We start from the raw sequence: 27,017 nt of genomic DNA, 5'->3' as shown, positions 1-27,017 counted from the left end.
CCACTTCCTTATAGTGGCCCAGAGTCTTCCCTGTGGGACTCCTAAGAAAATAAGATAGTTGAGGCTGGATTTTTACGGTGGTGTGTTTGTGTCACAGCTTTGTTCTCAGAGGTGTGGGTCTCAGTTTTTATTGCTGTAGATAAAGCGGGAAGGATAGTACATAGCTCGTTCACATTAAATGCTCATGTTATGATAGTCAATGAAGAGCCGAGCCATACTTTGTAACTCAAATCTATCCTACAGTTCAGTTAAGCACCTTATGTGACTCCTCACTCGTCCTCCGTCCTCCGCTATTTCCCTACTAAGTTGGAAGCTCCTTGTGCCTAAGTATTCTGACCTTTTCACAATGGCCGTGTAGCAGGGACTCAACTATCGTTCCCCACAGGAAGTTGCCTTTGCTCTATGTGCCTAGTATAAAGTGTGCTAGGCCTGGAGTTATATCACCAGATTACTCCACTTACTAAATTTCACTATTTGATGGATTATTTAACTTAGCTTCAGTTTCCTCATCGATGCCTGCTTTACTCAATTGGCATAATTGAGATAATATCTCTGAAAGCATCTTGCAGTGTACAAGTAGACCTGCGTTGGCACCTGGCCCCTTGAGTTAGATGTGGCTCTGTTGCTTACTGATAGAATGAAATCTGACAAATTACTAAACCTTTCTGAGTCTCCGGTTTTTTAATCTTTAAATGAAAGCACCGTAAATACTTTCATAGACTAGGATTCAGATATGTGGAGCTCATGAGCAGTGCCTGGCATGTTGAAGGTGCTGGGTGACATGCCTCTTGTATCATCATCATCATCATCATCATCATCATCACTGCTTATATAGCACTCACCCCAGGAGATGCTGTACTACCTAAGACACATGTGCTGTGAATACTGAACAAAAGGCACAGGGGAGCAGTATACCCTGTAGTTTACCTGCACTGCCAACTTGACTGCATTTGGAATCGCCTGGGAGACACACCTCTAGGTGACCTGCAGGGGATGTTTCCAGAGGAGGTTATTTGAGGAGTGTGAGTGTGAGCACACTGTCATCCCATGAGCTGTAGTCCTACCCCAAATCAAAAGGAACAAAGGAAGAAGCTAGCTGGACGCAACACGACCAGCCACTTCGTCCTTCTGCAGCCATGGCTTCCCCACTCTAAAGGACCGTGTCTCCTGAGGCCATAAGCCAAGATAAATGATATCTCCTTAAGTTGCTTTTAGTCAGGCATTTGGCCATAGCATCAAGGAAGTTCATTAACACAGAAAAGATGCCTACTCTAATGCCTGCATTGGCCAATATGCTTAGTGTCTCTAAATCTCAACAGTTGTGCCTCAGAGCACCATCTAACACACAGTAACATGCATCACATAGCAACATTGCTGTTCTAGGGGTCTGTTGCCTTTAACATGAATCCTGTTGGAACCCTGGGGAAGGGGCAATAACTGCTCTCCTTTTCAGGTGGATGAACTAAAGCCAGAGAGAGGTAACTTGCCTATGGCCAGCTTGGCAGTTGCCCCCTGGAGCTCTTGTTTTCTTCGCCATCCTGAAGTCCTATTACAGGGCTATGAGAAGCATTACATCTAACATTACTTCCTCTGCAGGCCTGAGTTGAGTGACCCACTAGCCAGCTTTGCTTGCATTTGAATGCTGTACCACCAGGTGCATTCTCAGATGCAGTGACATTTCGAGTACAGAGTCGTTGTGTGTGTATGTATATGTGTGTATGTGTATGTATGTATGTATGTATGTTGGGGGTACAAGTGTGATTTTCTAAAAATCTGTCTGCTGAATGTCCCATAAGCAGGTCGAACTGCAAGTCCCTAAAACTGAACTCTTCCATAGCCTTGTGGAGTGACTTACTATGGTCTCTGTACTTCGTTTCCACATTTAACAGGGACGCCTCTCACATGGTGATCGCTACTTTAAATGAGATAACATGGGGGACGTGCCCCTTGGCCAGGTAGGAGTATGCATTCGGTAACTATGGCTCTTGCCCTTAGTGTCACCGTGGGGCCACTTCTCCAAGCCTGAGGGTAGCAGGACAGCCTGTGGCTTCCTTGTCCCAAGCGGTTAACATTTCCACTGGGGCTCTTTAGCTTGGGTGTCAGTGAGAGAATGGGTGAGTGGAAGGGGGAGGGGCGGGTAGACACAAAGAGTGAATTATAACAAAGAGCCTTTTCTGCTTCAGCTCTTGTGTAGAAAACATATGTTCAGTGATGCAGGCAGCAGTTGGGTTAAAGACACACTGTAGGGCTGCAGACAAAGGGCCTGCACTCTGCCTGCATTCACAGAGCATCTAAACATATTCACTTGTCTCACTTGTTAGGGACCGAGCTGTCAGCTGGATCCTCTTGCAAGTGTGATTTCTTTTTCCCCTGGTCCCTTTCAAAAGCCTCCTCCTCTCCTCTCCCCCAATGTTTTACACTTCATATAATCCAGTGTGCATGACAGACCACTTCAGTCTTTGTGCTACTGATGTTGTGGCGAAGGCGGGAGCAGACCTGATGGAGAGCTTGGATAACTTTCACTTGCCCGGGGACTGGGGCACTGCTCAGGCCGGATGTGGTCCAGCTTCTTAGTGCTTGGTGTAGTTAAACACTGCTTCACCTTCTGTTAGTAGTTAGGCTGTGAGGAGATTGGTGTAGCAAGATTCTTAAAAGTGGTGGCTAGAAATCAGGGGCAGTGTGTGTGTGTCGTGCTGGGGTTGAGGGACTGCTTGCTTTTATTTATAGAGTGAAAAGCTTTCGGTAAAAGGACAAATGACAAGGCCAGGCACCTCCACAGTAACTGGAGAGAAGTCAACTGCCATTCCAGCATTCATGATGCCCGTGCCTACTTCTAGCTCCGCATGGTGTTGTGTGCCGAAGATTAACCCATCACTTTCTGTATTGAAACTTCTGTAGCTCGAGTGGGCTTATTTCTACAGGTTTGACATAACACTTTTATTTGTAATATATTAGGGATACAGTTCCAGTGCACTAGAGATTTACGAATTAGCTTGCCGCTTATTAGGCCACTAAATGTCTCTTGGTCATTTTTTACCCCCTCAGAGGGCAAGTGAAAGTTGACCAAGAGAGAATTAAATTATCATTATACTTTATAGAGCACACTAAAATTCAGCGAAATATAAAATGGCTTTATAGTAGTGAGAATGCTTGTCTCTGTGAAAACACCTTGGCATTCCTATGGCTGTATTCTCTGGTCTGTTTTCATGCTGATGGCTCTTTTCTCTTAACGCTTGCTCTTGCTGCTTCCTAACCTTGTTTGCTGGTTAAGTTGCTTGTTCTGGAAAGCGCCAGTGTATTCCAGCAAAGAGAAGCCACAGAGAGGCAGTAGCCTCCTTTGGCTTAAAGCTATAAACAGGTTGGGAGCTCATTTTGGCAGTGGAGGCAATTACAGTCCTGCTAATGAATAGGCAGTCAAATCCTACGGTGCCTTCCAGTGTGAGGTAATTATAGCACCTTTAAAAAGTGCATTGGACAAAAGATGCCATGTAAATATTTTCTAGCAGAAAGTGTCAACAAAGTCATCACTACCAACACGCGTCAGAGCTGACAGAAGCGACTACTGAGCGCATCATCATTTTAACATTCTCCTTTGAAAAATCCCTGGAAGGAAATCGCTGTGGGAATGTGTACACAGGCTGTAGAGCGTAGCAGGTGAGGCTGGGGTAGGCTTGCTCCCGGGGCGTCACCTTCTTCCCTGGCATGGTGCATCATGTCAGCACATAGCAGCAGAACAGGGAGATGAGCTGATACTGGTTCCCATGTTGAGTGGTCTCATCTCAGGATGACGAGAAAGAAGGAAGGGTCGTGAAAGTGTGTGTGAGGCGCCCTCCTCCTGGGGGGAGCTGCAGTTCCCTCTTGTTTTCCGTGTCATCCCTGCAGTGGCTCTGGGCTGTCTTGGGGAGAATAATTAAGCTGTGTCTTTCACCTCGCTATGAATCAACTTTATTAGGCAGCGGGTACTAACAGTGGAGCACGGTAGACTCCTGACACAGGCAAATCTTTTAGCCTGCTTAGAAAACAGGAAAGGGCGGGGGCGGGGGGAGAACAATGATTTTGTAAACTCCATAAAGGAAGAAAGAAAGAAAAAAAAGCAGTAAGTATGCAGAGCCTAGGAATCAAATCCCATTTCCTCATAAGAAGCCGTTGTTTCGGTGGCAGTGGCTAATGTACTGTATGTGAAAGATTTAAGACTAGCTGGAAAGCCTGGCCTCTGTTCTATTAGGCTGCTATTGAAAAGCCAGCAGTGGAACTTCGACTAGGTGCTCTGAGGTTTCTTAATGGGCTGTCGGGGGCAAGACACCAGGGCTGTGCTGGACTAGCTCTTTCCTGTGCATTAAAATACAGGGCCAAGCGATCGCACACAGAAGTATGAATTACTTGATGCTTTCTCTGTTCCATATGGCCAGCCATGTCTTTGCCAATTAATCATGGACCAAATCGGCCAAGGGCCCTCCGAAGCCCTGAAGTCAACACTGAATTGTACCTGTGCCAGTGGGGGCAGGGGTGGGGGCAGTGTGAAATAGAAGGATGGGGGTTGCTGGCGCCAAGGCCCCAGCAGCTGGCTTCTATAAACAACACGTTTCTCCTTCGTCTTCATCTTGCCCCGCCTTTTCTCTTTCCTTCTGTCCTCTTCTCCTACCCCCCGCTCCCCCCTCTCCTCTTGCCTTCCTCTGTATTTTTCTTCTTCCTCTTCTCCTCCCTCTCTCATTTCTTCCCTTCCTTCCTTCCTGCCTTCCTCGAAGTAAACAAAAGCCCAGGCTCTCTTTCACCACCATCTGAACCGCCTTGGTTGCCTGCAGGAGTTCTGAAGCCCAGCTTGCAAACACTGCCCTGGTGTTCCAGGTGAAACACACACAAAGGCCATCCCCCGCAAGGCTTGAGCTTGCCAGCGGTGGAGCACAGGACTGCCCTGAGATGCTGGACTGTGCCAGCAAGGAGCATATGAGATGCAGTGACTTCTATACTAGGGGTGCGTGAGATGACGGACACTGTGTGCACTGTGGAAGAAAAGAAGCCACCAGTTCCAGTCAAAAGAATTTAAGATTTTTTAAAAAATTGGTATCCATGTCCACTCCTCTGTGTCATTTTTCCTGAATCTTTTCTATATATGACATTTCCTACCGTTGGTCAAGCACCTGGTCAATATGCCATATTGGGCTGGTCACTTTGTATAGGCTGTCTCACTGGGTAGTTACAGCAGCCGTAGGAATACCTGCTCTCACTGACACCCCTTTGGAAGTGAGGGAACGCATTAAAGAGTCATTTCCCCCCAATTCTTTCTCCTCAGACACTTCCCACTAGCTTCCTCCGCTCCCTACCTCTCTAGCCTACAGATGCCTAAGAGAACATTGTGGCGGACACATTTGGTGAACTCTCCATTCAAATGAAGCCAGTCTTTGAGCAAATTGAATCCAGTGTGCCTTTGCGTGGGAATGAAAAGCTGCATTGTTTGTGGCCTCTTGAAGACTTCTTTCTGCCTATGAGACCCCCCACCCACCCACCCCCCCCTCCCCATCCTCAAGACAGCCAGCTTATCTCTCTTTCTCTTGCCTTGTAAATAGACTCTGGAGGAGAGGGGAGGGGACCTAAGACAGCCATCTCCTGTAGTCCAGTAGAGGTGGCACCCAGTGGTGACTTGGTGTTATCTCTTAGCCGAGGTCATCCAGGATGTGTTTTCTCAAATTCAGGAAACAGGGGAAAGAAAGTTTTAACATTGTGTAAACATTGGCACCCCCAAAATCTCCTGCTCCCAGAGAGGGAGATAAAGGAGGCAATGGGGCCCGCGAGGGATGTTTATTTGTTCTGCTGGGCTGTGGATCCAAGCACAGTGGAAATCTTTGGTGGTGCCCGTCCAGTTTAGAAAATGTGACAGCATCACTCAGCGCTGAGCTTCGGAGGCCACACAAAAGAGCCATCTTGAGCTGACAATCAGTAAATGAGGGAAGACCTGAGATCGACCTCTCTTTGATGGGACCAAGGCTATCTCCGTGGGTTCAGAACCTTTCTTCGTATAGGGGGAGGGGATGGAAGAAAAGAGGAAGGGAAAAAAAAAAAAGGACCCCTGGACTTTTGAAGAGGGGAGGCCTGTTGGGTTTTTGACAGTGCTGATGGGGAAAGAGCTTTCTTGGCTGATAACATCTGAAGCCAAGTTTCTTCACAAGTTGAACCTTAGCCCGCAGCATCGTCGCTTAGAGGAGGGCTTTGTAATTTGTGAGGACAGCGGTGGTGGCGCTGACGACAGGACAACAATCCTAACAGAGGACCACGCTGTGGGTACTGTTAGGGGACTGTTCTCCATAGGTGGTAGTAAGGATGGGAACTCAGGAAGTAGGAAAATCCTGTGGCTCTGGGATCCTGGTGTTGGTATTTTGAAATCACAAGAATGCCCCCATGTAAGTAAACTAAGCAGAGGCGTTGCCAGCCATATTTGTAGAGTGCCATTCTGTTTCCCTGTATGCTGTACGTCCTTAAGCAAAAGTTTTCTGCTTTTATGGCAGTAGCTTCGGTGTGAGTTCCGGGACTGCAGCCTGCTCAGAACTGTCACTCCATGTCAGAGAGGAGCAGAGGACTTCATGGTGAACTGCGTTGTTAGCAGTGAGCACACACATCCATCCTGTTAATCTAAACTTCCCACTCTGAAAGCCTGTGTGTACCAAAGTCGGCCCTCTGGCCCATGTGCTCATAGGCACACTCACAATTAAGCATGAACAAAGTTACTGAATATAATTGTGTTCAACAAAAATTAAGTGAGTTCTGTTTTAATGTAATAAATTAAGAACTAAAAAAAATATTTTCAAAGAATATAAGCCTAAATGTCAAGATTCCTTAGATTCTTGGTTTCCCTCTCTCTCCCTGTCCCTCCCCTCCTTTTCTCCCTCCCTGCTATGTTTTGTTTTTGTGTTTGTTTGTTTGTTTTACATTGGTTTTGTGCATGTAGGTTTAAGGGAGAAGAAACTAAAGGCTTTCTGGAATCTTAGGGTCCTTAGTGTCCTGTGTGTCTCCAGACTCTGAGTTAGTTTCTCTGTTGAAAAGGCTTGTAGCTGAGTGTGCACATAGATCAAATATGATGGGTCTATTGTGGGCAGTCCATCCAAATGCGAATTGCCTTTGCTATATATGCTTTTTTCCCCCTTAATAATGTTGCTCTAGAGTAGGTTTTACAAGGTCTTTCTTAGACATGTCTTCGGGAGCACTTTGAATCAAATACTCCTTTGGCAAATCCCTGCCTAGGTAGCTACTTGCCTTATGCACCAGGTGCTCTACGGCTTGTCATAAAGTCAGAGATGTCCACCAGGAGTCTATTGCCACAGCATGCTGCCCTCCCAGGAGCCTTGGAAGTGAACCTGGAGCCTGTCTGTCCTGAAAGAGCTGGCACTGTGGAGCAGGAAACGTGGAGCTGACTGAACACACACAGTGCACTGAGGTGCGGTTTAGGTCCTGCTCAAAGGTAGTCAGACCAGCTGAGTTTGGCACCAGTCTGTGGCTCCTGCAGGACTTCATAAGGAGGGGTGGTCTGAGATGTGTCTGGAGGAGTCAGTAGGGATCAAGGACATGCATCCTGTAGAGCAACCGGGTGCTTTCAGGGACTTCCTAGCCGTTTGTGTGCAACAGAGGATGCCCAGCAATAAAACTGCAAAGCCAGCGGACTCGAGAAGCAGGGATTCTTTTGTTTTATTTTGGCTTTGGTTTTGGCTTAGGTATTTGAGCTTAAAACGAAACAAAACTTCTAAAATTTAAAACTAAAGCATACATAAGAAGGAATGCCCTGGGGATGTTGGGGTTTGGAGGCCAAAGAGCCTCATCTCTGAGGTTATTCTGCTTCTTGGAGGCACCGGGGCTTCATACATGCCGTCCACAGACCTCTGTGTGCACGGTGCTGAGATATTTGAAGGACAGTAGCTGGTTCAGACCTGCACTTGGAAAAACGACCCCGCTCCTTCCCTTCCTCTTTTCCTCCCTCCTGCCCTTCCTCACCTCTTCCCCACCCCTCTCCAGGAGCCTGTGCATGCTAGGCAAGTGTTCTGTCACTGAACTGCATCCCAAGCCCCCAACACATTCTCTCTTGAAGTAAGGAAATTCATAGATGCATAAGATTGATGGCAGTTTGGAGTCCATTCCGTGGTACAGGTGAGAGGTCGGAACTGGGGGAGACAGGGAGAGAGAAGCCGGCATTTAGTGCGGAGGTGAAGAGAGTGTGTGCAAGGGGCAGGGAAGGGCTGCTGCATGATTCCAGGGGAGGAGTTTGTGCCACTCATTCCAGAGTAGGATTAGGGAAAAGAAGAGAGATGGGGGAGCAAAGGTGCTTCCAATGTGGGCAGATGGAGGCTGTGACAATAGCTAGTTGTTGGCTGCATGAGGCAGAACTGAGAGCAGAGGGTAGGCGTGTAGATGCCGTGAGTCTACAGGAGCCCCTTAAAGCGCTTTCCACAGAGAGAGGGGGCAAAAGAGACCAGAGAATGAAGGTTATGGGCTCGGGGCGGCAACAGTTGATGGTCTCAGGAAGAAGATTCACCTGACAAGGAGGGGCACGCCAAGGGCTGAGCAGCAGGAGCCTAGGAGAGAGAGGCCCCTCCTACCTCGTGGATGGAGGGCAGGACAAGCCCGCCGGTTGCAAAAGCAAGAGCTACGCTGGAAGGAAAGCCTTTTCTACCTCTTGGGGTGTTCACAGGGATGTGTTTGTGTCCCTGATGCACACAGTGTTCTGGCCACAATTTCCAGATAGCGTTAATGTCCTTTCTTTTAAATAGTTAACACTTTCTGGCATCCAACTTTGGATGTGCTAGATGAACTGAGTTTGAGATGAAAGTGAACACTGATGATCAGAATGGCAGGTGGACTGGACAGCCAATCTTGACGTGAGCTCAGAGAAAGGTCCTGTCCATCTGTCTATATACAGATAGAGGGGGCCTTGCCACTAGGAGATGGCTCAGATGGAATGCCTAGTCCTCTTAAAAATATGCTTGGTTCATTCTTATCTGGCCACAATCCTCTTGGACTTTATCGAAAAGGAACATAACTCCCTAGGTGTGCTAACCGCGTGGCTTGCTTTCCGTCTTTTGGGTGAGGGGAGAGATAATGTGCTTTGGGTGGTAGGTGACTGGTTTTTGTTTGTTTGATTTGCTTGCTTGTTTGTTTGTTTTTGGAATGTACATGAGTGGTCTATGTTGGTACTAATGGGAAAATACTTCCTCTTATCCCCAGGGTAAGTCAAACTTGAGGAGCCCCATTAGTATAAAGAGAAATATCAGTGAATTATCATGTAAGGGGAATGTTCTTTTGACATTCTGAAATTTCCTTTTTTGTTCAGTGGCTTCTCTCTCCACTTAGGAAAAGCTATGTAGTTACACCATTGCTGTCAGACCTTCCCTCTTGAGTGTGCCATGAAGCCCATAGGAATTCCCAGAACCGCGTTAGCTGGCCCTGGCAAGTCCACACCTGGAGTACTGTGAGGAGAGCTTGCCTTAGCCTCTGTGATGCTGTCAGAGGCCCTCGTTGGAATGCAGAAGGAGTGCAGGTCCATTCGGGAGCCGCATTGAGCCATGACCTCCCTAGAGGAGCCTGGCCAAGTGACGAGCCCACTTGGAGGAAGGCAGACAGTGTGCCTTCACTTTATGGTTATCATCTCGTCTTTGAAGAGCACCACTGGTTTGTCCATTTTTCTTTAAAGTGTGTGTATTCTTAATTTTTAAAAATATGGGTCAGTTTAAAGACAAACGTTAGATGTTGTATAGCTTGTAAGAGCCTGAGAGATAGAGTCTGAAGCCCAGGAAACTGAAACATAGAAGTCTGGTTATTTTAGATCATTAATTCTTGGCAGTGAAGAGCCCCTCGTGAAAGTCTACCAGTTTTATGAGCTTATCATGTATGGGATGGTAATTTCTTAAGAGTCATCTACTGTTCCTTTTGTTTGCAGTGCTTATTCTTCATGTTTCTCTTTCACTTATTTTGACAGCTATTAAGAGGTTAGGCTGTTAGGCACACAGTGGTAAGCGAGACAATAGCCTCTGCTTCCTACGTGGAACCTCCTCGTACACTCCTCCCCTCAGAGAGGCTCCTCACTGTGTATGGAAAAAGAGCCACTGGAGACAATGGAAATGGTAGTAGAGGCCAGGGCACGCCAAAGACGCTTTACAGAGCATTTTCATCACCCTGGAGCCTACTGATGTGTCTGTCATCCTTTGTGTAGGTGAAGTAATGTATACACACAGGCATGGGAGTGCACTGTGTGACTCTCAGCTTTAACAGTGCGATGTTGCATGTTTCAGATGAGGGACAGAGCTGTTGTAAGTAGGACAGTCTGAAATTCGGCATCTTCTAGATTAAAGCCACAGGCTAGAGACTGCCTAAGTTCTGTCTAGCACCACAGTATTTATTCTTTATATTTAAAAAAAAAATGCTAACGGGCTTCCAGCATGAACAAAACCAGGAGTGTTCACATTTAATACTCCCCTGCCAATGGGTTTGTTTTGTTTGTTTGTCTGTTTGTTTGTTTGAATTCTTGATTTGGTCCTCTTGAGCCAGCATCTCTAAAAGGCTGAGTTCACAGAGCCCAGTTGTGGCCACGAGACAGAGCACGTGCTCTCTGCTTTACTCTCTCACATCCTCTGTCTGCCCTGGGTGGGGTATGTAATTCCTGCATCTGGGGTTGCATACTGGGACTGTCTACAAAGAGAAAGCTTCCTCTCTGGGTTGGAGGTCTGAGACATACTTCTGTGGAAGCTGACTGTGCCCTGACATTATCTCCTAGAGTTGTGCATGTCTAGATCCTAGAGGGCACGAGTCAGGGTTCGCATCCCAGCTGGGACCCTTCACCGTGGAGAGACTGTCTCCTGCCTTAGCTTTGTGCTGGCCAGATGATATGTTCCATTCTAAGAGTCAGAAATAAATTTTGGTGAGTTAAAAAAAAAAAAGAGGCTTTATTTGAAAGATAGTGGTGACTCAGATGCTTGAGGAGCAGAGAAAGACCTTCCACAATACTCAGGAAAAAACAGGCCAGCCAAAGACAGGGAGTCCTAGAGCTAAGGTTCTCGATGGGTCGCCTCTGAAGACACTCTCTTTTCTTCATCAACCTCTCAAGAGTGTGACAGACCAGATCAAAGAGTCAGAGTGACCTGGCTCAGGCCCTTAGAGGGATGCGGCAGTCTTCTGTGGCCAGGAGTGGTGAGAAAAAGGACTTTCCCTACAGGGAGTCTGGGTGCAGTTGCTGGACAAAGGAGCCAAAGGGTGGGTGTTGGCCACAGAAACAACAACGACGGCTGGAGGGAGGGGGCTGTTAATAAGTACATGATGTGGAAAGATCAGGTGGAATCAAGAGGCGGGTCCAGGTTCTGGAGAGCGCTGTAACTCAGCGCTTGCATCAGCACCAGGCACAGAAGGCATGAACCGAGCAGCTAGGAAAGAGGAGGACTGTTCCGTTCCGCTAACCTCCACTTTGGCCAGTTCATTTAAAATAAAAATAAAAAGCCTATTTTTATGAACCCAATGGAAAAGAAGATTAATTTTCATCATGTTTTTAGAATTGTGTTCTATTTGATATATACTTATATTTGAGTAAACTGGTGTTTACAAAAGAATGTCAGAGAAGCTGCGCAGATTTTACCCTGACTTGAACATAAGATGCCATTCACAGATCTGGTAATACAACTCAACAGGTAAAGATGCTTGCTGCTCAGCCCGACAGCCTCAGTCTGGCTCTGGGACCCACACAATAGCAGAGGACCAACCCTCACAAGCTATCCTTTGGTTCCCACATGCGGGCGGTGGCACCCATGCAGGTGGTGGCACCTATGCATGCTCACAGATATGGACACCCCAGAAGAAGTAAATAGGTTAAAAAAAATAAGTAGATGTGGGGCTGGAGAGTTGGGTCAGCAGTTAGAGTACATTCTGCCCTTGTAGACACACTGAGTTGCTTCTCAGCATCCATGTCAGACAGTTCATGACCTGTAGCTCCTGCCCCAAGGGACCCAGCGCCCTCCTGCACTCACTCCCCTCACTCCCGCACACACGTATGCACACATAATTAAACAATTTTAGTATTCGCACATCTTAAAAATGTTTATTGAGATACACTGTTCTTTCTGATTTTTTTTCACGCCCTCATTTCTTTCTTTGCTAGTTCTTGGTTCGCAACCAGCAAGGATGATTGCGAGTGGTAGCAACCCCCAACCTCTGACTTAGGTGGAAATTGAAAGTAATGATTCAAACCAGAGGGGCTGTGCAGAAAGCCTCCACTGGGTGGCAGGAAACAGGGAAAGTCAGAGCCTGTTTTGTTTTGTTTGGTTTGGTTTAAAGACAAAACAAACAACTCACAGTGACCAATCCATGAAAATCATTCCTAATAATAGCTCATGGTAGGCAATTCCCTGGGGGGAAAAATCATTGGTGTGCTGAGAAAATGGGAGTGAAAACGCACAGCGTCTGGACACGTTTCTCTAGGCGATGGTGCTTTGGAGTTTGCCCTGTGTGCCATGTACATTGATTAAACCCAGAATATATGCTGGCCATTTTTGACCATCATTTACCGTATTGATTTGTTAGCAAGGGAACTGTAATAAAAAAGCCATTGATTTACTGTCCTTATTTGCTTATGGGCTTTTTTTTATTATTAATTTTTCACTTTTTCTTTCTCTTTTGGGGATCATTTCTTCTAGACAAATGCTGTGCTTCGTGAAGTTAAAAGAGAGGGGCTCCCTGTGGAACAAAGGAGTGAAATTCTCGCTGCCATCCTGGCCCCAATCACCGTGCGCCAGAATCTGAGGAAAGAATGGCACGCCAGGTTCGTACTGCCGGGAGGTGGGGTGTGCTGTCCCTGACCTGGCTCAGCTTGTCCCTCTCATTTGTGGGGCCATAGGAAATGAACAAGGTGATGACATTCTGAGCTGAAGTTAGCGTTCCTGCCTATGGTAACCTCATCGACTATAACGATGACCGACGTTGTCCATATGTGTGGACAAGTCTTCCTCAAGTGTAACATTTAGCCTGCAGGTCTGCATCTTGACCGTAATGCAGCTTAAGTACCTGATGCCCAAGCGCCCTTTCTGATCAGCCATCTGAAGTCTAGCTTTGTTAGGCAGATAGTGGGAAAGCCATGGAGTGCACTCTCACTACCTGCACAGGGTCAGAGTGTTTGGAAACAGTGTGCTTATTGGTCTGCCTCCTTTTCAGAATTGGCTGAGTAGAGATCATTTTTGCTTCAACCTGGTTTCTTTGTGTGTGGGGGTACCTGTGGGTAGAAAGCTGCCACTATGGAAGGTCTGTGCAAGTCATCAGTTCTGATGGAATGTGTTTGCCGAAGAAGTCCAATGTCATCTTCCTGAAAGAGAGTTGATGTCTCAGAGGTCGGAGCTGGCTCCTCCAAATGTTGGGTCTCTTCTGCGTGTGTAGCTGTTAAAACTACTGAGCTCTTCTCCTTCTCTGCACAAGAGCGAGAGGAGTCAAGAGGTGACACTGTGTTTTATTCCAACATCCTATTTGATGCTTAGAAATTCTCTGTGCCTAGGAGTCAAAGAACATTTTCATCTATAGCCATAATATTCTCATACTGCAGAATTTCATATTGCAGAATTTATAATAATTGATGGCCATACCAGTAATTACAAGCATCAAATAGATGCGTTTGAAAAGGCATGAAGACAGGAGCAGCATTTTCCAGGAAAAGCAGTGTGAACTATTGCTCCTCCCTGGGTATCAGAAGCTGAATCCTCAGCTGCATGGTCTCTGTCTAATCCCGACTTGTGTTTCAGGGGAGCATCACGTTGTCAGTGTGGTTATAGTAAACGAGTTTTCAACAGCAGCGACTAAAGAACGATTTACCATTTAACTTGCAGGAATGAAATTTTGGCTTTTTTATGTTACCATTATTATATTTGCATTATATTTTATTAAATAATGGACGACCAGCACTGGGGCATCAGAGAGGTTTCTTTCTCTCTCTTTGCCACGTTCTCTCTTCTCCCTGGTGCTACTTATTAATTCAGAAAGGAGAAGAACATTGTGTCCTCTATATTCTTTCTCCCACGCCCTTCCCTCTGAGGACCTCACAGCCCTGGTGCGCGTTCACTAGGAACGGCTGTCTTTTGTTGGGTGCATATAGTTTGTTACCAGTAATTTCCTATGACATCAACTCGTTAGACAGCGTGGCCAAGATGGCCTGTTTAAATGGAGTCTGGCTTCAGCATTTCTGGCCCTTTACAGCTAACAGTTTAATCAGGAGCTGGAGCCAGTGTTGAAGTTGATGTAGTCTAGTATCTGAAACAAAAATTCGCAAGTCCTTTGTGGCAGAGGCGGAGGGAAGTAGGGGCTCAGCCGCTGACACTGTGCAGGCCCTCTTAAAACCAAACACCTGAAAGAAAATTTCAAGAGGTCGATGTCCTGAGAGCTCCAAAGGCAAAGTGTCCTCGGAGTATTAAATAACCGTGTTCCTCCCCCACCCTTCTGCGCCCCCATTTGATGTTTCCCATCTCAGTGCCCTATCTCAAAGCCCCATCCATATGAGCCGGATAAACAGACGGTCACCATATCCCTCTCTTTTCTCATCAAAGCCCTGCCCGGCGTCTGGCACAGGCTGGGCCTTGCGTGGCTGTCCAGCGGGTGGTGGTAAAAGTTATAAAACATCCCCCAAAGTGCCTCTCTTCCTTGCTGCCTGGATTTTAAAGATGGGCTTATTGTGTGCTTAAGAATTACCCAAAGAAAAGGAAAGAAAGGAAAAGAAAACAAAACAAAATTGTGCTTTAACAGAGAATAATTAGCACTCGCTAGAGGCCAAGCAGTAGATTTCAGCCTTTTACCTTCATCAAAGCTATCAAGGGACCAGTTAGATTAGATAGTAGATTTTTTTCTCTTCAGAAAGTTGCGCCCGGATGACTCTAATTTGATGATAATATACATTGAGCTGTACAAGTTCAAGAATCTAGTCAGCCCAGCTCCCACTGGCAGTCACTTCAGTGCCACCGGCCTTCCTATGTCCTTTCTTCAGCAGGTTCATCTGCCATCCTGATGGCCAGAGAACATTTCCAGTGAAACTTGTAACTTAGTCACAAAACATGTGTCCCCCTCTCAGACCAGGAGTGGATCCATTGTCTGGGACCCCACATGTCTGAAACCAAAAGCATATGTTCTCTGTCATTTAGCTGCCTGAGGAAAGTGTCGATTCTGCAGTGACTTGGGGGTAACTGAGTTTGTCACAGTGTCACACAAGCCTGTGATTCTAGAGGCCCTTCTGAGCGCAGTTGGGTTTCCTTCCCCAAACTCGATAATCTTATAAACAGCCCTCTCCAAATAGGCTTATTAAGGCTGTCCATTCATGTCCCCGTCAGGAGCACCGTGTGAATGCCGGGCAAGTGTTAACAGAAGAGGTACCGAATTTCTGAAGCTTTGCCTTTGTTTATACAGTCCACTCTGCCTGACGGACAGCTTGTTATAGCTTTTAAAGAACGGGGCAAGCCCTCTGATCTGACCCCTTCTTGACCTCCGCAGCCCAGAGGTCAGTCTGCAGCTAATAAAACCCAAAGCTCTTAGGGTCTACTGTAGGAGCAGGCAGAAAAAGAGCAGCTGCCAGCACTGAGGATCCCAGGATCGGCTGCTTTGGGGTCACTGTCTGATAATGAAAATGATTACCAAATTATATGGAAGTTTAACCGCGATAGTGAGAGAGAGGAGGGTGGAGCCCAGCGTATTAGGTTTGATAAATGAACTGTGAAGAGGCCCATCTGGCTCCCAACATCTTTTCTCCCCCTCTTTCCCTACCAAAGGGAAACATTTTAAAATAACAGCAGTACATATAGACTCAGTGACCCATGCAAGGAGCTGGAATGGATTAAGATTTAATGGTGACAGTGGACAGAATTATCATTTGAAAAGTACACCAAAGAAAAGGTACAGTTTAGTGTCCACGCCTGACTTGTTTTTCTAGATAAAAATCTAGAAATCAGTGCCTTGGTTTATTTTATACAAATCCGCAGCCTGTGCCGAGGCATTCATGGGATAGTTACCCACGCTCAGCTTCAGGAGGAAACCAGGCCCCCTTTGCCTTGAACATGTCAGAATAAGTACCAAACATTTTGTTTCTTCCTGCTCGCTCAGTTTCAGTGTTGAGGGTTAGTGAAAATGCTTTACAAAAAGAGGGTGGGCATCCATTTCAGTAGCTGGCCTCTCTGCATGTTGCAGCGCTGGGTCTGTGCATGGCTCATGGGCACTATTGTATTCCAGCTAAGACTTGGCGGTTTTTCTGGATCAGATGCACTGTTTATCCAGTGTGTGAAGTTTTCCCTCCAGTGTTCACTCCGAGAAAGTGTAGTGGCTTGCCTCGGGTGTGATGCTGGAGACCGCACCACCCTGTTCTACTCTGCAAAGATGCTGTGCACATCATGACTCTGCTTTCTGAGACGAGAGTGGTTTTTTACTCAGCAAGCATATGTGCGTGTTTTGTGTGCTTAACTATGTGCAAAATATCACACACAATCCCGTGTGCTCTGCAGCCAGTTCCATGGGGATGGGAACATTGACAGGCTTCCAGAGAGGCAGCGGAAGGCAGGTAAGTGGAGTGTGCTCTGTGACCTGCTCAGCAAAGTATGCCATCGTAGAGGTCTTAAAAAGACTAGCATGCTGTGGCACCGAAGACCCTGACTCTGAGCTATATTGTCGCTGTAATAGAAGCCTCACTTAGACTGTAATTGTATTGAAATAGAAACAAAAAGCTACTAGACATTACATGTTTGGGGTTGACTTGACTGTGTGTGGGGAGGACGACACGGGGGAGGGAGGGAAGGGTCCGCCTGACCACTGAGTACGTGAGCGTGAGTGCGCGGTGCTGCTCACCGGTGGGCATTGTTACTGTATGAGGAGGAAGCACGATGCTACAAGCAAGGCCGTTAGGGGATCTTACAACTTGAGATGTAATCCAAAGAGAATAAAATGCTGCATGACCTCAAATCACTGTTGTGAGGTGCACAGTGAGTGACTTGAAGTATCTGCCCAAGGTTGTGCAGTCCTCACACTGTCTAGTCACAGCACACTCCCTACCCAAAACAAAGCCCTGATATCTGGGAAGAGCCATTCCCAACTTCCCCCTTTCCCTACCGTCATTAGCAACCACTAATTTATTTTCTGTTCTAAAGATTTGCCTATTATGAACAATGTTAGAGATAGACACAAATTTGTCTTCTTCCATTTAGTATAATTTCAGAGTTCATCCATGTCAAAACATGTAATACTTCATTCTTTTTGGTGTTGAATAATATTCCATTGTATGAATATGCCCTATTTTATTTACTAAGTTACCAGCTATTGGACATCTGGTTGCTTACATTTGGGACTATTATGAATAATACACCTCTGAATATTCGTGTGCATATTCTGGTAGACAGTTATGAAAAGGCATACCATGGGTCTGGGAATGTCGTTCAGTGTAAATGAACCTCAGTTTGTGCAAGGCCCTGGATTTTCACACTTGTGCACACATGTCTGTATGTGCACCTGTGTACACACATGCTAGATGATATTTCTTCTCTGTTGACTTGATTCAGTGCCTATATTTGTTTCTTTATCACAGGTTAAGCAGAGTATTCGTCAGCTTGCTTGACACTCAGAACACCCGCAAATGAGATCGTTGTAGCATCTAATAGTCTCTCTCATTGCATTAATGTCCTATCCCAGCAAGGGGCCTAGACGCTGTGCATGATGTATGCCTGGCATCTGCCAAGGCACCTGGTGCTCCAACTGACTGAGTGAAATCACTTCCCCAGCCTACGTACTTTGTGTTTCTTGTGGTGTTTTGTTGTTATTGTTGCTTGTCCTTAACCTTGCTAAGTCAGAACCTTGAGCTTAGAAGAGAAGGGAGAACCCTAATATTGAAAATGAATATGAGTTACTTCTCTGACCTTGTCAAGAGAACACCCGCAGCTGGGAAGAAGGTGAGATCCTGAATTCAAAGCTTTGAACACAGATTCATTGTAGAAGAGAAGACACCAAGGGACCCTGCTAGGACCAGGACAAAAACCATGGTCTCGTCTTTGAGCCAACCATTCCTACTTTCCTGCCCTGAGTAGAAGAGAAGTGGACCTTGGTGAGAAGATGATGCGTCAGGGAGGTTGGCTCTAGCCCTACAGGCCTCATAAGGTCATGCCTCTGAGTCTTAGCAACTTCCCATCTCCAGTTGTGCTAACAATATGTGTGGTCAGTCACTAGCCCTCAGGCTGCCCTGAGAGGCTGAGACAGTCGCTACCTACTGAGATAAACTAGGACCGTGTCATCTGGCCATGTCCTTCATGCTCCAGAGAGTGGCCGATTCTTTGGGAAGTTAGTCAGTTGGATACTAGGAGTTTTAGCATGAGTTTGTAAGTCACTGTACTTTCCCTAGATGAATCTGTGGGTACTGTCCTGGCGGCATGAGGGGTGCACAGGGAGATTTGAGAAGCTGGGAGGCATTGGCCTACCAGTCTCCATTAAAAAAAATTTTTTTTTAATCCTTTAATGCATCTGTCTTTCTCCTTTAGTAGTTGCAATCTCTGCTGTCTGCCACCCTCAGCAAAAGATGTCCTTTTGTGTCTCTGAACCAGATTACTTCATAAAACCTGATAACTCCTTAAAACCTCCTCATAAATGTGTAGGGATTGAAACCTTATATAAGTGTAGAGCAAAGACTGAATGAACGAGGAGCTGTGTTACCTTTTGTCCAAGATACAGCAACTTGTCTTAGGCGGACATTGTTGTTACTGCCTTTGCCGTTGTTACTGTCATCATATGAACAGTTTTATGGGGACAGAAGCCAACTGGCTTCTGCACATCTTATAAAATCAACGCGTGCACCTGAGCTTCTGCCCACTTACTGATTGTGATTACTTATTGGCTGTCCCTATGGACAGTACTTCTTAACTTTCTTGAGGAAATATTGATTCAAGTACTTATCCAACAAACATTTCCTGGGGTCCTGCTGTTTTCCATACCCCGCTCTAGGCTTTGGAAGCGTAGTAGTGGACATAAGTGAAGAGCACTCCTCTCTTGCAGAGCTTCCTTTGGGGGGCGGAGGGGAGGCACAGGTAGTTTCTCCAGAGGAAGCCTGCATAGTGTGTCTGCAAAAATGTCCAGAGCTGAGTGAAGGATGCTCAACAGAACTAAGGCAAAGCCATCCCATTCTGGTTCAAGACAGCAAATTGTCCTGTCTGACCTTCCTGGTAAACGGTCACTTTTGCCTTTGGGGTTGTAGAGGTGCCCACAGAACCCCAGCCTTCCTAGGAGCACACCTTAGGGCTGGCACATTCATCGCCCCTTTGACTACCAGCTCCCTGGCTCCAACTTACTTTACCAGCCATTTGCCACTGTTCAAGCCTTCACTTTAAGAATGGTTTCCATTCAATCCAAGTGTTGTATCAGGGAAACTCCCCTTAAGAGAGAGCTTGAGAAACCACACCTTTGTCATAGGTGTCAGGGATCATGGGTGACAATGCACTCTGCTTTATCAATGGTTGTCATTGTTGTTGTGACTGCTGTCAGTCACATGTTGGCTAGATTGAGTTCCTGGCTGGTTTGAGGTTCTTTCCTAGGCCCTGGGGCAGCAGTTGATGAGTAACAGTTGATTAGGAGAAATGGGTTATGTAACATAGGACAACAAATACTCAGAAAGAGATTGAGTCATGACTTCTGGAAACCCAGGTCCCAGGGAAGGAAGATGGGGCCTCTCCTTAGGTGTTCTCCAGTGAACCACAGTAAGTGAGCCACTGCTGGCTGCTAGTGGGTCAGCAAGCTCCCTGTCCTTGAAAGTAAGTAGGAAAAAAGCAATGCATGTGTGATATAGGTCCTTATTAGAATCTTTGCTACCCCACCCCCTCTCAAGAGATTTCTCGTTCTCAGTTTTGAATGTGAAACAAAGTAGTGTCATCTCCTCTCTTTCCAGAGCAAATTGTGTGAATATACCATAGTGGCTGACTGTAGATTCTGAGTCACACTGGCAGGGTGTAAATCTTGGCTCCATGTCCATAATTAAGGAAGGTACAATTGAAGATTACAACCAGACAAGCTACTTAACTGCCTCTGAACCTCACTTCCCCCATCTGTAATTTGCCTGTTCCATAGGGTGGATGTGAGTGTAAAATACCTAGGACAAGTACCTGACACACACTAAGTACTCCGTGAAGTCATCGCCGCCACAGGTCACGTGAGTCTGAAGGAGAATGGCCCCCATGGGCTCCTGTATTTGAGTGTGCCATTCCCAGCTGGCAGACTGTGTAGGAAGGATTAGGTGCAGCACTGTGTTGGAAGAGCTGTGGCCTTGTTAGAGAAAGTATGTCAGTAGTGGTCGGACTTGGAGGTCTCAAAAGCCCATGCCAGGCTCAGTCTCTCTCTGCCTCCTTCTTGAGGATCAAATGTAGGCTCTGAGTTACTGCACCAGCACCATGCCTACCTTCCTGTTGCTCTGCCTCCTGCCATGGTGGTCATGGGCTGTCTGAAACTGCGAGCAAGTCCCCAACTAAGTGTTCGCTCTCATACGTTGCCTTGATCGTGGTGTCTTCTCAACAGCAATGGAACAGTGGCTAAGGCAGGTCAAAGTGAAGAATGAACCCACCCACCCCCTTTCAAACTGCCCTCCCCTATGACAAAGTACCCTGATACAAACCCCCACCCTAATCACGGAGACCTGATGCAGCTAAGGAGTGTGGAGAGGAACTCTAACCCGCGCTAGTCCTGTGCGGGGCTCGTGCTAAGCATTTGCACCTGGAATTGGCAGATGTAGATCTGGGAGTAAGAATCCAGGCAGTTCACAGACACTCTGGATCTTCTCCTCGTCACTTAAAATAGGGTGTCTTGATCCGCATGACCCTCGAGGCAGATGGCATCTTACAGGTTGGAGAAGAGACTCTAGAGAGCAGTAAAAGTAGACATGGCTTTCTCGGTGCTTCTCTTGAAATCTGGGGTGGAACCAGTGGGAGCAGCTAGAACTAGCTGAGAACAGCCTGCGTGCTCTCCATGACGAGACTGCAGCACAGGACATGGAGCACCTGGCCCAAGGCCACAGCTAGTCCATAGCATTAAGCCACCAAGCCCAGCTCATCTGCCAGGAAGGAGCACAGTGACAAAGCTTTGCCAGCCACTCGCCTGGCTCCTGTGTCGATGTCATTCTCACATACAGGACTTCCGGTCCTTCAGGAGCTTCCCCGGTGTGGAGATTGGCAACGGTGCATCTGTGAATACATATTTCCTCTGCTCCCTGCACACACCTCGGCCTTGAGCTGTGAGTGCATCTCTCCACAAGACAGTCGCTGTATGGCTCGCTGCCATTAATTTTTTACAGGAAAGTTTCCACCTCTTATAGCTGTGTTGTCTCTTTTATATTGATTACAATCCTTTTAGAAGGTAGGCGAGTGGGGAGGAGGATGAGAACGTCAAGGTTTAACCTCCAAGAATCTGTATACCCTCCAGGTCAAGTAATTTTGGGGCTGTGTTAATCAAGGCTGACTCGAGCAAGTGCCCTAAGGTGGAAGGGTAGAAATGTATCTGCTCCATCAGGGGTTAGTCAGCAGCTGTACGGTGTGTTTATAGCTAGCAAACAATTTACTACATGTGCAGGATAGGAAGTTTATTCTATCTCAGGGGTGTCCCCAGTGTATTTTACAAATTTCCTCTGTAATGAATATTCCAGGTTATAGATAAAAGTTTAGCTGGCTTTGGTTTTCGACGGTTCTGGGGGAGGGGAGGGGAACAGCACCGTTGGCCTGTAGGGGACACTGTTGCATCATTTATCAGAACTTTCCATTATCTTGTCCTAGGACAAAAACAAAACAAATCAGAAAATAAAATAAAAATAGGCCAGTCACCTTAAAACTGCTCATTGATGTCATTCCAGGGGTCCCAGTGTTAGATGTGATCGCGGCCTCTCCAGTGTTACTCGGGCAGCACAGGGCTTAGGTAGGCACGGACAGAAATCGCTTGCCACGGGAGGAAACATGCAGCGATTGGCATGGCTTCTGACTAGCCTCCTCTGGCTTCACCCCTGGACTTTCTAACATAGCAAACATTCATGTTTAGTTGGTCACCTTTGTTGCTTTCTGAACTATGCCCACAACGTAGTCTAAGTGGTATTCTAAGTGTATGCCTTGAGTGCTAAAATAGCCTTGTTAGAAATTTTGATTCTCTACTTTTTATGTATCCTTGTCTTCACTGGCAAAGGGGCTTTCTGTTTTGTTTTAATGCAGTCATATTTTCATGGACGGGTCCCCTGTGGCGCTCGGCCTGAGCTCTAAGTACACTACCCAGATCCCAGATAGCTCCTGGGCTATCCTTGGCTATGCATCTACCCGCTTGCCCCCTGGTTTTGCCAATAACTTTCTAGCTTCGTGCCCAGCTCTAGCTTTTTCTGTCCCTGCACCTGAGGCCTTCAAGGTGACTATGAGGAAGCCTTAAAAAAAAAAAAAGCCTGGGTCCTGCAGAGCGTGTATGCACAGCAAGCACACTGCTACCTTCCTTCACTCCCAGTTTCACCATCAATTATGCCATGTGTTTCGTCCAGTTGGCGTTACCCTCCCAGTGTTAATTATAACCTACAAGACTGTTAGAGTTAATTTTATGGCAAGCATATTGTCTCTTCAAGGCTCTGGAGCAGCTCATAAATTATCTTGAAGGTAAAATGTAACTTGGGGAACCAGTTATGAAAATTCCATCCATCTCGCTTAGGAACTGCAGCTGCTACTGTCAGCTGCTTTGCCGCGGCATTGTGAAGGAATTATGGTGGGTCAAGTTTAAGAGGGTAGGCCCAGGCTGTCATGGAGGAGAAAGGCTGTCCTGGCCCTGTCAGACAAGTGCCTTCTGCCAATCCCTGGTGGTTTCACTTTGTAGGCAGGCAGAGGCAGGCAGCACAGGTGGACAGTCCCCAAGCTGTCTGTGTTGATTACTTTACAGAAACTTGCAGGTAGGCAGGACGAGAGACCTTTCCTCCTCTCTGTTGTCATGATGTTAGGCATCATCTGCAAAGTGTGAGAGAAATAACTTTATAACTAACCTGGGCTTGGTCTAGGAGCCTGGCCAAGCACCGAGGAGGAATCTCCCAGGGCCAGCCCCTCCATCAACCCCTTGCTGGCCTCACACACAGCGATTTCTATCTTACAGAAGCCCTAGGCTTGAGTGAGCATTTTATTTGTGGTTGTTATTTTTCATATAATCTGATAAAGTGATACTTCACTGCGAACGTACTCGAAAATTGCCAACTAAGTAAATTAGCGTGTTATCTTATTGGGATAATAAACACACTCCTTTTCTGTTTCCTCACCCGAAGTTGAAGCTTTACATTTCAGCCCTCGGGGCTTTAGCATTATTATTTTTAATGACTGAACACAAGTCTTTCATTTAGCTTGTTTGTATAGTCACTGTAAATGATCTTTCGGCTGCGGGTTCTCCATTTGCCATTCTGCGTGTTATGCCAGCCTTAAAAGCTTTGAGGGGGCCTCTGAGAGTTGGGAGCTGTGCTGAGCGCGGCATCTCCTAGCAGCACTGGAAACAGGCTGTGGCAGAAAAGTCGGAGAGAGTGTGTTAGGAAGGTATACCTGTGAATATGTGCATAGAATGTGGCTTTGAGTGAGGTGTACACACACTGTTGTGGCTGGCAGGTGAGAGCCCTCAGCAGTGTATAGTAACAGCCTCTCTGCAGGCTGCTTCTGTCCCTTTTCTGCCGAGTGTTTCTGGGTATTTTGATTGCATCCATGCATCTCCTAGCTTCTGAGGTAGTGATGCCAAAGACCACTGTCCCAGAGTTCTGTAGATAAGCTAAGGATACCTGGCTCTGAGGGCCAGCAGGGCACTCTCAGGTAAAACGCTGCCCAGTGAGGCCCTAGGCTTGATGGAGGAGGTATTTGAACTCTTGCTGGCCAGGCGTGAGAGTTGGATATTTGCCTTTTCCATTGACTGCTAATTCAGTAGCAAACCAACTGTCCTGTCTGGATGGCCTCGCTATGACCGAGATGGATGAAGTCATAGAGAGGGGGTTGAGGTGAGGGGGTGAAGGGAGCCCCGTTTAACCCTGCAAGGAAGACAGATTCATGTTCCTGGGTCTTCCCTGGTTTCAAGAGGAAAAATGAAGCCATATGAATGTACTTAAGGGGTCTACCAATTACTGAAATGTTTACAGCCAGTTCAAATATTTGTAATTATTATTTATGCTCATTAAAAACAAATCTGAAGCTGGTTGGTGTGAGATTTCTGATACAGAACGGACGTCCTCACTGCTTTGAATTACAAGCGCCTCTACTTTTTCACAAGATGGTAGTGACTCTAGCCAGGGGACTGTAACCCATCATGTGGGTACTGTCACTGCAGACTTGTGACATTCTTCCCTGTGTAGCTTCTCACTCCGAAGAAATGTGCGTTTGTGTTTTAATTTTTGTGCCTTGATTTTGACAGTGTTGCGAGAGAAAGGATATAAGAGTTTTCAGATGTGAATGAGACGGAGATGGTACTTGTTGTCACACTAAAAACGATGTCTGCAAAATGTAGTGGTTTCAACTCTGATGAAGGGTTTGGTTTTGGAAAAGAAGGGCTAGGACCTCACTGCCAAGGAAGGACCATTTCTCCTGTTGAGTTCTGGAGCTCCTGCCCTGCCCCCAGCTCCTGCATGGGGGGTGGGGCTGCTTGTCCAAGCACAGGAAAGCTACCACAGGCATCCTGTGGTCAGTATAACCTTGTAGTGCCATTGCTCCAGACTGCTGGGTTCATAGAGGTGTGGTTTGGGAAGTGTGTGTGTGTGTGTGTGTGTGTGTGTGTGTGTGTGTGTGTGTGACATCTGGAGAAGAGAGAAATGAAATGATTGCTTTTCTTTACTAAAGAGAACAGAGTAAGCCCAAACCTTGGCTACCACTAAAGTCAGCTGTTACGCATGCGTGGTTAAATTTCACTATAAATATTTCATAAGGGTCATTAGAATGGAGCCAGGTTGCCATCAGAGCCCCAACTGTACCAAAGGAACCATTTCGTTAAAATAAGCCAGCACTCCCTGAGAAACACACATTTCAATGGCAAAATGAAAATAAGTCAGAAACCCTGTGGAAGAAATGTCTGTATCAATGTTTCTAATCTCTGCATGTATAGATTTGTAGTGTGGCGGTGGGGGGTGGGGGGGAAGAAGTAACATAAAATAAAACACCCCCTAAGAGACTTTATTTTGGTTGAGTGAGACTAAGTTGTAAAATGGTCTGTAAAGCCAAATCCATCCTTGCCCAGTGTGTTGGCAGCTTTTTGGATAAATAATGTCTTTTCCAAAATGTGTGTGTTTGAAAAAAGGAAGAGGAAAATTAAGTAGCAAACTGTGTCTCTCTGGGTTGTTGTCAACGGGAAGAATCCTAGGAACAGCATTCAGAGATGGGGAGCTCGTTGGTTCTTTGGGCAAATTACAGCGCTGTGCGCTTACTGCTACATCAGAGCACATCAAACACCAACTTTCCTTCCTTCCCTCCTTCTTTTTTCTTTCTTCTTTTTTGAGTAAAAGTTCATTTAAGCATTTTTTAAAAAGTGTCACACAGTGTATGTATGAGGTTCTAGAGGCATGTGCCAGAAAAAAAAAATATGTAAAGAGATATTTTATACAAAACTTAATCCACAGTCACAGATGGTCCTGCTCAGGTGCTATTTTAATTATGAAGTAAAAACAGCCCCCACACAGTAGGAAGTCGTCTTAATAAATGGAGCAGAGCTTTTGTCTTCAGGCGTCAAAAGGGCTTGTTACTGAGGAAGTAAAACACCTTGCGTGATTGGGGAGAGTCTCAAAATGAGTGAGACATTTGAAGAGAGCAAAATAACGGGCTCTTGATAATCATATGGGCATGCTGGCAGTGCTTTGCAAGAAGGCCACTCCGGACTCCCTTAGTTGGAGTGATTTAATTGATGGATTTCCCAGTGATAAATGCTTGCCATCATACAGTTCCAGAATCAGAAGGAACATAAACACAACTGTGAATATAGTTTTTAAGATTTGAATCCCAAACCCAAGTATTTCTTCACAGTTCCCAAACCCGAAGGGCCGCATTGCTCCTCAGGTGAAAGTGTCCAGAGGGACCAACGGCACTTCAAATGGCGCATTCACTCCTAGCTTGACTCTACACCGCACAAGCGAAACAGTCTTCTTAGGAGATACTAGTAATCCGTTATAATAACACTTTGCTGTCTCTCCCGTAGTGGGGAATTGTGAGGACCTCATGTTAGGACCTCAGTGTCCTGACATAGTTAATTATCCGTAGATAATGGTTTTCAGCCATCGCTGTTGTGAGAGATACAGCTTTGTTGTTGAGGGGTTATTAGAGGTTTGCGGACTCAGGTGCGGCACACCTAGGCACTTTCCTACCGAGGCAAGCAGCTGTGTTTTCCTTACCATATTATACATCACAGAGAGCCTCTCATTTATTATGGCTGGGCTAATGATGCAAGCACAAACCTTTATGTCCCACTCTATATTGTGATAATACATTTGCTGTAGAAATGTTAGCTTGTTTTTCACAAGTAATTAATCTTTCTTCGTGCCAAATGTATCACATGAGACTAAGTTAGTACAGGGGTCAAAATACATGTAAAGCACTCTGCAGAGACTGAACGAGCCCATTGGATACTGTCTATTTTCTTCTTCCTTCAAATAGGCCTCCTCCATCGCCACGCCCCCCTAGACAGTGTTCAGATGGCCAGGAACTTAGACATGGAAGAAGGGACAGTTTTCAGTCCCCAGGGCTGAGGCAAGAGTGTGAGCTGACTCTGTGCTAAGTGACATAAGCTTAGTGACAGTCATATGCCTAGTGACAGGCTGTATAGTCCCAAGGCCTTGGGACAGTTGTGCCTGTGACTATGGGTTTGAAGGTGTCTCCTAGCCCATCTGGTATTATGAGCCCAGGGTCTGCTGATACCCAAGTACCCGCAACAAACTGACAGATGCTTTTTACTTTTTAAAGTTATATAATTTGCTTCACTGGAGTCGGGGGGTTGTAAAATAACTTAAATGTACTCTTAGAATTTTTGAAATATACAATATATTACTATTAACTGTGGTCTCA

The 27,017-nt window shown here is 46.3% G+C and overlaps 1 protein-coding gene across 1 annotated transcript in view; it reads left to right on the top strand.

The window, feature by feature from the left end:
* The window catches only part of FTO (FTO alpha-ketoglutarate dependent dioxygenase), a 357,684-nt gene that overhangs the window by 198,027 nt on the left and 132,640 nt on the right, over positions 1–27,017 (top strand). The window contains exon 8 of the mRNA XM_084756998.1: positions 12,657–12,781. Coding sequence (XP_084613124.1) covers positions 12,657–12,781 — 125 coding nt within the window. The remainder of the gene's footprint in view (positions 1–12,656; positions 12,782–27,017) is intronic.

Source organism: Acomys minous (genome assembly GCF_964271855.1).
Source record: "Acomys minous genome assembly, chromosome: 14".
In the NCBI taxonomy this organism is placed as follows: Eukaryota; Metazoa; Chordata; class Mammalia; order Rodentia; family Muridae; genus Acomys; species Acomys minous.
Note: the sequence above shows the minus strand (reverse complement) of the source record. Positions and strands in the feature narration are given on the sequence as shown.